The sequence below is a fragment of the Dryas octopetala genome, chromosome 9 (genome assembly GCF_963921425.1).
Source record: "Dryas octopetala chromosome 9, drDryOcto1.1, whole genome shotgun sequence".
NCBI classification, from domain to species: domain Eukaryota; kingdom Viridiplantae; phylum Streptophyta; class Magnoliopsida; order Rosales; family Rosaceae; genus Dryas; species Dryas octopetala.
Window position 1 is genome coordinate 4,129,495 of NC_141374.1, and position 11,783 is coordinate 4,141,277.

At 37.9% G+C, this 11,783-nt stretch overlaps 1 protein-coding gene across 1 annotated transcript; it reads left to right on the forward strand.

Annotated features, from left to right (window-relative positions):
* The first annotated feature begins 6,556 nt into the window (after positions 1-6,556).
* On the forward strand, positions 6,557-11,127 carry LOC147273255 (U4/U6 small nuclear ribonucleoprotein PRP4-like protein). Its single transcript, XM_086257052.1, has 5 exons — positions 6,557-7,643; positions 7,917-8,370; positions 8,503-8,700; positions 8,829-8,910; positions 10,659-11,127. The coding sequence occupies exons 1-5, from the start codon at positions 6,898-6,900 to the stop codon at positions 10,751-10,753; spliced, it is 1,575 nt and encodes a 524-aa protein (XP_086113178.1). The 5' UTR covers positions 6,557-6,897; the 3' UTR covers positions 10,754-11,127.
* The last annotated feature ends 656 nt before the right edge of the window (positions 11,128-11,783 follow it).

Consider the following 11,783-nt stretch of genomic DNA (forward strand, 5'->3'; position numbering starts at 1 on the left):
GTATATATATATAATGAAGATTCAACATCTTTGATCAATCTTGTCTATGAAATCCTCATCTCTTATTTGTGATGGGGAGTCTGTAATACCATCGTCTTCAATGAAGACATCTCTATACATTGGTTATGCTTTTGACATTCTAATGCCATTATACTATTTAACAACAGGTTCTTCTCCATGCTACACCCAAGTAGTATATGTATCTTCCATTCCCTTCATGACCATGTGTATGCACTTGGTCAGGTAGTTGAAAAATTTGACTTTGACAAACTATACAAGGGCAAACTATCTTTTTTTAATTACCTCCACGTTTTGTAGCTACTTTTACAAATTTTTTTGCACCGTCTCTATTCTTTCAATCGTCTATATTTCAGATAAGAAAAAAATTCTAATCACTTAAACTGAATCTAACATATAACATCTAAACAACTCCTTACTAAGTTAAGTAATATAACCTGTCAAATGTTAGTCAATCATTGTCCATTGTACCTAGCCAAATAAATAATGAATGTTTGCTATTAATAAGGCAAAACAAGGAATAATCCTAAAATTGTCTAGAGGTAAGAAAACAAATTAAAGAACAAAGAGAAGGGAGTGAATTAAGGGTCATATAGAAATCAAAATCAAACTTTGTGATAATTAGCAATGGAAATAATTAGCGGTCTAAGCATAATTAGTAGTTGGTTTATAACCAAAAAAACCAAGAGAAATCGATTTCACGTTAGCAAATCCAAACAAAGAGAACATAAGGTGCAATAATGCTACAAAATGAAAAATAATAAAGCAGAAATCATTCAGAAAACAGAAAGATGATAAGATGAATCAAAAATTGCACAAATTGCATAAATCAAAGGAATATTTACTATAACATGCACTAGGCATAGCCACTGCACACTTGACACCAATCTCACATGCATCCTAAAGCTTCAAACAAAATTAAGAAACTGGGGATTACTATAATAAAATTCACATTCAACTAAGTGGTTACCACCTTGGGTCACTTCTTCATTTGGGGACAAAAGTAATAAACCAAGTATTTTACCTCCACCTAAGATATTATCACCAAGTAAGTTTTTACCTTCATCATTTTATTATGATTATACAGTTGATCTTACACAATCATCAAAGAGAAAACAATAGAAGCACATAGCCACAAGTAGAACTATTGCCTAGGCTCACCTAATAATTCTCCCACTTAAACCTCAAATGATACTCTTTTTCTTCAAAAATCTCAAAAGAAAAAGGCAATTTTAAACACGTACAACAACTTTTCCTTTACAAACCATTAACTTTTCCATGATACACCTAAAACATTTAAAATAAAAGACCCAAGTTGTGCCAAACCTCCAAAAACAGATCGCCAAAGTGTATTTTATCACCAACTTGACACCAATCTCACATCCACTAAGAAACAATCAAACGGAATTAAGAAACAATCAACAGGAGTAGCAATTGACCAAACAATATATCTATAGAGAATCTACATAAAATCTAAATTTGAGAAAAAGAGCTGGCAAAGGGACATTGTACTCTATAAATATGTAAGTATTCATCAAACAATCAATTTCTCAAATCTGTAAGTAGATCACTCATCGAAACGACCAAAGATGTAAAACTCAATCCATCCGTGCTTTGCTCAACACTCAGTCTGTCACTGTTTGCTCAACACTCTTCCATCACTGTTAAAGGAAAGAGAAGAAGGATAAAAAAAATTAAACGCAGAGAAAGAAAAAATTGGAAAAAATGTAAAACCCAATCTGTAAAACTAACAAAATCATTAACATACACACTACAAATTTTAAATAAATCCAAGAAACCCACCACTTCTTCTTCAGATTGGGGCTGGTATACGAGATTGGAAAAATTTCGGACAAAATTAAGTGAACTCTCTTTTACTTGTTCAGTATTCTACAAGACGCCAATCTCAAAAAAAAAAAAAAAATTCATTATAGGGTGCGGGATTGGGAAAATTTCGGACAAAAAAAAAATCTTTCCACCACGTACATATCTCGTGGTGGATCAGAAAAAGGCATTGTGGTTATTAAAATGATTAATCACGTACGTATCCTGTGGTGGATTAGAAAAAGGCACTATGGTAATTATAATTTTTAGCCACATTCATCTCCCGTGGTGGATTTCATTATAGACCATGGGCATTAAATGCCCGTGGTAAATTAACTTCTTCTAACCACGGGCTCGTTATTGACCGTGGTAGCTAGATATATCACGTTGCTAGTTTCTAGTCCTAAGTTGGCTAAACTCTTATATTTAAAGTTTACTTAAGGGTTCACAAGTTTCAAGTTTTATTCTAAAGTTAAACCAATTGACTAGTTGTTTTAACTCAAAGAAAATCCTCAAAATATATTAGATTAACCCAACTTAATCTCTACAATTGAAGCTTGTTAATCCTTGCATGCTAATTATATTTAATTAAACAAATAAGTCTCCAAAAATAAGGCTAGGCATGCTTGATTAATAAATAAATTCTACTTAATTAATCTAAGCAAGCATCCTAAAATTAAAGCCTAAAAATAAATAAATAAAGTAAAAATATTAAAATACTTACCTGGTTGTAGACCTTCAAAGTTAGACTCCACTCCTAGGGACTCCTCCTTCCACTACCAAAACTTTAAATTATGGGAAGTTTATTCCCTTTTGGTACGTCTCTTCTTAGAGAGACTCTCAAAGAAATAAGGAGTGAGTAACTCTAACTTCACTTGGTGGTGCAAGTGAAAATGAGGGACAAAGGTCTCTATTTATAGGTACTAGAAGGTTGGAAGAAGTTGTAAATCTTCAGTGTAGGACAAATTGCACTAGAAATGCTCAAAAGAGGCTTAAAATCCGAAATGGGTTGTGCAAACTCGGTTGAGGATCCGTTTACAGACACAGAAGGTCCGTGGGTTGACCCGGTTGAAGACATGTAGGTCATGCGCTACCCGGCTTGGCTAACCGGTCTTGGAAGAGATCCAACGGCTGAGATTGCTTCACTTACATGAGGCGTAACAGTCCAAATTAGAAGATGGAAGATCATCTGATGCAATGCGAGTACAAAAGCTCAGCATGAGCTTGTCTCATCAGTGCCTGGGTTGCGTCATGTCAACGTCTCCAGCCAATGACAGGGCACTACGCATTGCTTGTCAGTCCCAGTCAACTTCCACTTTTAATTCTTTTGTTTTCCTATTTTTTCTATTTTCTCCAAACTTAGTAAAATTATCAAAAATTCTTGGGACTCCAAATAATTCCTTGAAAATTCTTACGGACTTGAAGTAATTAATTCTAATTTCCTATAATTTCAAAACAACAAATTGATCTCCAAAAAAAATTAAAGAAAATTCAACTCTAATGAATTTAATTCTCAAAAATTAATTCTAACTTGATAATCACCAAAATCACACTCAAAGGTACTAGAGCTCAACTTTAAACTTCTAATAGTACAAGTTAGTTCCTCAAATGACAAAGGAAACTCCATTTCTTTTAAGCAATTAATCTTAAGCTTCTAAGTACAAAAAAAATTTGAAAACACTATCAAAACACGATAGGATTGCAAAAATTCAGGGTGTTACACCTACTAAGGAGGGTTAATGGATTGGAAGAGTACAGGTCGCTCGGGCAAGGGGTTAGAAGTTCTTGGTGTGGCTCATAATCTCTTAGGGCTTAGTTTTTGTTTTTCTGGTTTCTAAAGTATTTTGAGGTTAATCAAAAGTTTATGGTGGATGTATGTAAGTGGTAGTGGGTGGGTTTTTGTTGTATTTTGGGCTAGTACTTCGGGTTATTATTTGGGTAAGTATTTAGAAAACAGAAAAATCCTAAGTTATATATATATATATATATTTTTTTTTTTTTATTAACCAAATAAATAGTTTCCCTAGTTCGTCTAGATTAAAACCAAGCAAATAGAAAATGCATACATAAACTAAGACACAACAAAAGTTTAGAAAGTAAATATACCTGACGTTCATGGTGTCGGCTAGAACGGGAAGACGTCATGGTTAGCATGGATATGTACTACATCAATAGCACACTGATATGCACACAAAAAGAAAAAAGTGTTGCTAGCTAAATGCACACCATTTTCTCCTACACACTCCTATTCTTTTTTAAAATTTGAAATTTCTCTATAACACACCCTCTCATTACCAAAATAGCCCAAAATTAGTCATTTCACCAAATTTTTCATTGCACACCCACCCCACCCAACATCCAAACAATACACACCTCCCACCCAAAACCACCAAACACACCCCGCACCACCTCGCAGCACCATCATCCCCACCTTTCTCTCTCTCTCTCTCTCTCTCTCTCTCTCTCTCTCTCTCTCTTTCCTTCTCTCTCCTCCTTTACTTTCTCTCTCTGGCTTATTAACCCAGCCACGAAAAATTATAGGGTATAACCGATATACCGCCACGTGGTATAACCAATTCAACGTGTAAGGGTATTACTAGACGATGTGATTATATTAGTAGCATATAGTATTAATAACATCCACTCATATTATAACAAATAGACTGATTATATCACGTGTCAATATAGCGTTTATACAGAATAGTTTCTCCCCAGCCACTCCTGAACCCACTATCTCTCTCCTCACTCTCATTCTCTCTCCCGAACCCAATCTCTCCTCTCTCTCTCTCTTTTTCCTGAACCCACTCTCTCAGTTGGCGATGGTCAATGGAGTCAGCACCGGAGATTACAGATTGGCGACGACCCAAGCTCCATAGGAACCAATGACTGCGACCCGAGCAGGCCGTTCGATGTCTGTTGAACTAAGGACGGTGGATGTCTGCCGAACCAGCTGCACATAGAGAGAGAGAGAGAGAGAGAGAGAGAAAGAGAAGTTGGAAAGAGAAGAGGGTATGGCAGGGTTGCGCTGGAGAGAGAAGCCGGAGAGAGGAGAGAGACACTGGAGAGAGGAGAAAAGCCGGGAAGGCTTGGGATGGTGGAGAGAGGAGAAAGGGAAAGAGAGAGAGATGAGGTGTTTGATCGGACCAAACAGAGACAGAGGGGCGGGGCTGGGCAAGGTTGTTTTCTGATCTAGTTTCGCTCGTGTGGGGCACTTGGCCGGGTGGTGGAAGGATGGTGGAGGTCTGCGCCCTCGAGGGAAGCTCGCCGGTGGTCTCAGCTGAGCCCTCCATTGTCGGCGATGGCTGGCTTGGAAGGTGGCCGACAATGGAGGGCTCAGCTCGCGGGGTGTGTAAATGAAAGAGCTGAAGAATGGAGAAGAAATGAGAGAATATGGGGTGTGTAAATGAGTTGTCCTTTTAAGTCTTTTCACATTGAGTTGACTATCTTATTTCAAAATTTTAACTTTACCCTTAAAATAAAAAATTTCAATTTTGTTCGTTAGGTCATTCTACAGTTATCTATCAAAATATTTATAGTTATTTGACAATTATCTGTTGAACATTGATGGATTATTCGGTGGATAACCACCAAATGGAAATGAAAAAGGCATTCGACAGTTATCTGCCAAACTATTTGTGTGTTATTCGACAATTATTTGTCAAACATTGGTGGATGTTTCGGTAGATGACTACCGAATGGATCTGGTGATTTCATTCTGTTTTTACAATAAAAGGTAAAATAGAAAAAAAAAATTGAATAAAATATGTTAAGGTGATCAACTCAACAGCTGAAGATGGTCTGCATAGCCTCACTCAATATATAGATGTTATTAGTACAGTCGTATTATCTTTAAAACACATGGATCTTACTGTAATGTAATCTCTAAAATAAGTAAAATTGAAATTACATACAATTGCATAATTTTTTTTTAATTCATAATTTTTTGGCATAAATTCAATTTAGACACATAACTATATATGCTATTTCAACGGGGTCCACGAACTTTCAAATATTTCAAATATACACCTGATTTATTATGTAAATTGAAAAATGAAATTACGTCCATCAATTTATTGAGAGATCAGTTAAATCTCAGCTTGGCTTTTGCTAACGGGAATTAATTGGCGACGTGGCACCAACTCAGCATACATTTCCCGCCAAATGAGCAACACATGTCCACTTGACACGGATCCACACACCCATCACCTCCTTCCCGCTCGTCGAACGCTCTCCTGACCATTTAGTCTCCAAAAAACATCATGTTTTCCCCCAAATTCGAATATAAATCTCTCACTTGTGTTCAACGAGCGAGAAAGAGATGATGAGTTTGTGGACCCGTGTCAGGGGTTAGGTAGACCTGTGTCGCTTATTTGGCAGGAAATGAGCGACACGGGTCCACCTAACCCTTGACACGGGCCCACAAACTCTCACTCTCTCTATTATTATTAAATTGTGGGCCCGTGTAGCTCATTCGGTGGGAAATGTTTGCAGAGATAGTCCTATGTTGTCAAGTAATCCCGGTTAGTAAAAGCCAAGCTGTCATTTAACTGATCTCTCAACGAATCAATAGACAGAAATTTATTTTTCAATTTAGATAATAGATTGGGTGTATATTTGAAATATTTTAAAATTTATGGACTCCATTGAAATAGCTTATATAGTTATATGTCTAAATTGAATTTATGCCTAATTTTTTTCTAACCTACTCAGACACACTCACCCAGACTCCCAGTCAACCACCCTCTCGAGTTTTCTCCTCTCTCCCTCCTCACTGACTCACAGGACCTCAGTCTCCTTCCACCGTCGCACCACCATTGAGGGCGTCAATCGCAGCCCACCGTCGCACCAAAAATCCTAGCCGCCGCCTCTCTCTTTCCTTCTCTCCGATTGCCCCCTCCTCTTTGGCCCCATAATTGGTAGGGGGTATGTGAAATCCGAAGAGGACGAGAAGAAGAGAAAAGCTCAGTGAGGGCAAGGGTTTGTATCCCGATCCTTTCCTATATTGCCTAGGAAGTGTTCGTTTATATGTTTGACTAAGAACAAAGTTTAGCTATCATGGCGGTGGAGGACGAGAAACCCTCATCAACCATAGCAGACCCACCTGCTGCTGCTCCTGTACTCAGACCGCCGGCGACCCAAAATGGCGAAGCGAGGCCAAGCACGAGTGACTCGGACTCAGACGAACAGGGCCCCACCTGGGCTACCGGCGTTTCGGGTCCGGAATACGAGATATCGGAGGAGAGCAGACAAGTGAGGGAGCGGCAGGAGAAGGCAAAGCAAGAACTTCTGATGAAGCGGCGCGCTTCAGCCCTCGCCGTCCCTACCAACGACATGGCGGTGAGGGCCCGTCTTCGGCGGCTCGGCGAGCCCATCACTCTGTTTGGGGAGAGAGAGATGGAGAGACGAGACAGGTTGAGGATGATAATGGCGAAGTTGGATTCGCAAGGCCAGTTGGAGAAGCTGATGAAGGCTCATGAGGAGGAGGAGGCTGCAGCTTCTGCTGCTGCTGCTGCAATGGAGGATGGTGACGACCAAATGGTGCAGTACCCTTTTTACACTGAAGGGTCCAAAGCTTTGTTAGGGGCTAGAATTGATATTACCAAGTATTCTGTTAAGAGGGCAGCTTCGCGGCTCGAACGGGCTCGGAGGAAGAGGGATGACCCAGATGAGGATGTGGATGCAGAGATGGAATGGGCTTTGAGGCAGGCTGCAAGTTTGGGACTTGATTGCAGTGAGATTGGGGATGACAGACCGCTTTCGGGTTGTTCTTTTTCGCAGGATGGCAAACTGCTTGCCACTTGGTATGTGTCTCTCTACCACTCTTTTTCGGTTTCTGAAGTGAAAATTTATTTGGTTGCAAAGTATGATAATGCATGATTGTTTCCTGCTATTTGAGTTTTTATGATTAGAAGTGAAAAGAAACAAGATTTTACCCTTTTCATAGTCAAAATGCTAACTAGGTCCTTGTAGGGTGACCATGATTTTTATGGCTTTGCTAGTTTATAGATTTCATGTTAGTATTACTATGGTACAAGAGGTTGACTGATTTTCTTGCATTGTTTTGTTTTCGTCAGTGCTTTAAGTGGAGTTGCCAAGTTGTGGAGCATGCCTGAAGCAAAGAAGGTTTCCACCTTAAAGGGACACACGGAGCGCCTGACTGATGTTATGTTTTCTCCTGTGCACAACCTCTTAGCAACTGCCTCTGCTGACCGGACTGCAAGGTTGTGGAATACTGAAGGAACTCACCTGAAAACATTTGAGGGCCATCTGGACCGTCTTGCACGTATCGCCTTTCATCCATCAGGAAAGTACTTGGGTACAACTAGCTTTGACAAGACATGGAGGTTATGGGATGTAGAAACTGGTGAAGAGTTGCTTCTTCAAGAAGGTCACAGTAGAAGTGTCTATGGGATAACCTTCCACCCTGATGGATCATTAGTGGCATCTTCTGGCCAGGATGCACTTGCTCGTGTTTGGGACCTCCGTACTGGTAGAAGTATTCTTGCCTTGGAAGGCCATGTCAAGCAAGTAAGACTCTAATTTCATCATTTAATTTTTTTTTTTCTTTATTTGTGAGGTGATGAGGAGGGAAATGTTTTTACTCATGATTACATGTACATGATTCACTCAATTATTTGAATATTTGATCTTATCTTTCAGGTTCTTGGACTCAGTTTTTCACCAAATGGCTATTATTTAGCCACCGGGAGCGAAGACAACACTTGTAGGATATGGGATTTAAGAAAAAAGAAATCCATATACATCATTCCAGCACACGCCAATCTCATATCACAGGTCAAATTTGAGCCTCAAGAGGGATATTTCTTGGTAACTGCTTCGTATGATATGACAGCAAAGGTATCATTACTTTTTGAGCACCATGATTTCTTCGTAGAAAGTGAATTGGAGTTATTATTATTGCTATTACCATTTTATTGGTTCATATATTGATTACCTAATATTTAATTTTCTGTGTGCATTTCCAGATATGGTCAGCTCGAGATTTTAAGCCTGTCAGGACACTCTCTGGACATGAATCAAAAGTTACTTCTTTGGATGTTGCAGGAGGTAAGTTTCCTCAACCCAAAATTCTTTTCTCCTGTTTCCACCCATTTCCTCAACCCATTTGGTGTATGACCATATCAAGTGGCATAGTTCAAAGCATATTAAGAAATTGATGGGTGGAGAGAAGTGCGGGCAGGCAGGGCTGTGGCCACCCTGCCCAAACTTCTTTCACTTTTTGGTATGTTATTTTCCTTCTAATATTAGTTATGATATACGAGGCTGCGCAGGGGGGGAGGGGGGTTGAACTTGGGACCTCTTTAGCTGGGTGTGTTTACCAACTGGGCTATAGTCCAACTTCTCTCACCTTTTGAATTATGATGTCTATACCTCCTTATATTTGTGTATATATATGTGCATTCCTTTTACATTCTTCACCCCTCCCTGACCTTGTAATCTATTAGGAATCAGAATGTAGTCATATTTTTTCCCCTTATATTGTGTGTACAGATAATCACTGTATCAACTTTCTTCTGTGTACAACCAACGTTCTTGTCATCATGCCATCATGCACTGAATTCACCAGATCAGATCTCATTTTCATTGCTAACTTAACAGTATAAACCCCTGTCAGAATAAAGTGAGAGATTTTAGTTCATTTTTTATTGTTCCCTTGAATGATCAAGAATATATAAATGAAATTCCTTTGGTCCAAAGAATGGTAATTTCAGACAGCTAAGTATCACAAAGGCAATTTGCTTCACTTCTTCAGGACATTACTTTTTTGTTTTTTTTGTTTTTAATTTCTTTTTGACACAGTATAAGAATTGAACCTAGGGCCTACCACTTTGTCAGCCTACCCCAATGCCACTTCAAGACAATACTTGAAATCTCAAATTTTCTAAAAATATTAGTCCAGCTCCACTAGGTGCAATTTGTGGTATTGCATCATATTTTTGCTATGTGTTTCTGTTGTTATTAGTGGGATTTCTCTGTAACATTTCATCATATTTGATGTTCTCTAATTAAAAGGAATTGTCAAATATAGTGGGTTCTAAAATAGTGTTTTTATGTGTGATGTAATACGTTCATGGCCATGTGTATTAGAACAATTATATCTTGAGCTGGTGCACTACAATTTCTTACTTCTGGGTTTGGTTATGAACTTAAGCCTCGTCTCTGATCCACTCCTTAGCCACTGAAGCCTATGTAGGTTATGAGTGCAAACTAAGTTTTGTCTATCTATCCCAAGACAACTCATTAATCTACAGATGTCCTCTGCCTTACCTCCTTGCTCGTTTTCTTCCAGTTCTCCATTTTTCTTATCCTCTTTCGCACTCTATTTCTCTTTTATAGTTTAAGATATATTGGGTGTATCTGTGCCACCCTAGCCTTTTCCGTGTTTCCAATTGCTTTTTGAGATTAAGAAACTTTAAGAACAGAAAATAAGATGATAAATGGAGGTTGTTCTATGTTTCCAATTTCCTTTTGATTTGGTTGGTAACTTTGCAAGAAGCTTTAGCTTTTCATGAGTATTACCTCTTTGCTACATTGCATACTCTTATTGGTATAAAATATGCAGATGGGTGTAGGAGTAACCTCTGTGAATTCATCTCTTCATTGACAATTGTGTGGTGTGTCATTGACTAATACGTGTGTAATTAAAAAAGAAAAAAGAGAAACTTTAGCCCGCTGTTGTGGGACTTGTTAATCAAATTGTCTTACCTAAGAATTAGTTCTAATTTAATTGCTTTTCTTGAAACTTGAAAGCTAGTTTCTGCGGCTAACATCCAGAATTATATTTTTTATGGCAGATGGACATCACATTGCTACTGTATCACACGACCGAACCATCAAACTATGGTCCAGCAGTACCAATGAGAAGGAGGAAGGAATGGATGTGGATTAGGACCTGCTGAGTTGTCCTTGGAACTTCCAAAAGATGATTAGTGTTGGTCGATCTTTCTTAGGAAATACGTGGATTATAGAGAGAGTTTCTTCCAGTCAAAAGCTTTAGTTCTAGGTTTAACATCCTAAGGTACATGAGATAATGTCTCTTACAGTTGGAAAGACATCAACCTGCCTTTTTCATTGGCTGTTTTCAGATGGAACCCTTGCTAACTGGTAGATATTTGTGTAGTTTGACTATTTTGAGCTGTGAAAGCACTCGGATGTGTGCTGCCAGCGGAAGAGAGTTTGTAATATAATGTGAAAGGCTTGCAATTCCATTTTTTTACATTGTAGTTGAATTGTTAATTATGCGCAATTAAATTATTACAGCTATTGCAATTAATTCCTTCTGCTTTTGTGGCTCACTTCTTATATTTTGCTTAGTTTGGATAAAAAGAATGAGTTTAACTCTGTGAGAGTTGTATATGTAATCAGGAAAAAGAACTTAGTTTTAAGCCATTGCGTCGGGCTTAAAAATAAATATAACTTTTATGTAGTTTTATAAGTGAAACATGCATTTTTCTGTAGCTTTTTGTAATTTATATTATGAAAATATTGGGGGTGGGAAGACGTGTAGAGCACTCTTTTCTATACACTTGACATATATAAGAGTAAAGACTAAAGAGGGATAAGGATCCTAAAATAAGCTTATTTAAGAATATCGTGTATTTTAGTTCAATAACCGAAACTGTCTTAATTTTTAAGTTTAAATTCAAGGATTTTATAAAAACTTAGGGAAGTTTGAAATCATTAAAACATTTAACTATGACAAAGCAAATAGGTTCAAAATTCAATCAATGTTTGTCTATTTGGACACTAAAACTGTAATTTGTTCTAAATTGACGCGTTATATCCAATTCAATAATGAAAATTTGTAACTTTATGTATTTCATGATGCGTTATATCTAATTCAATACTGATTTGTGTCATTGAAAGTTTGTAACTTACGTGTTAGTTCCTATCTAAATTTGACAAATGTCCAAAAGTGA

Coding starts and splice junctions, on each gene's coding strand:
- LOC147273255 (XM_086257052.1), top strand. CDS start 6,898: ATGGCGGTGGAGGACGAGAAACCCTCATCAACCATAGCAGACCCACCT. Junction 7,644..7,916: donor GGCAAACTGCTTGCCACTTG/GTATGTGTCTCT, acceptor TGTTTTCGTCAG/TGCTTTAAGTGGAGTTGCCA. Junction 8,371..8,502: donor TGGAAGGCCATGTCAAGCAA/GTAAGACTCTAA, acceptor CTTATCTTTCAG/GTTCTTGGACTCAGTTTTTC.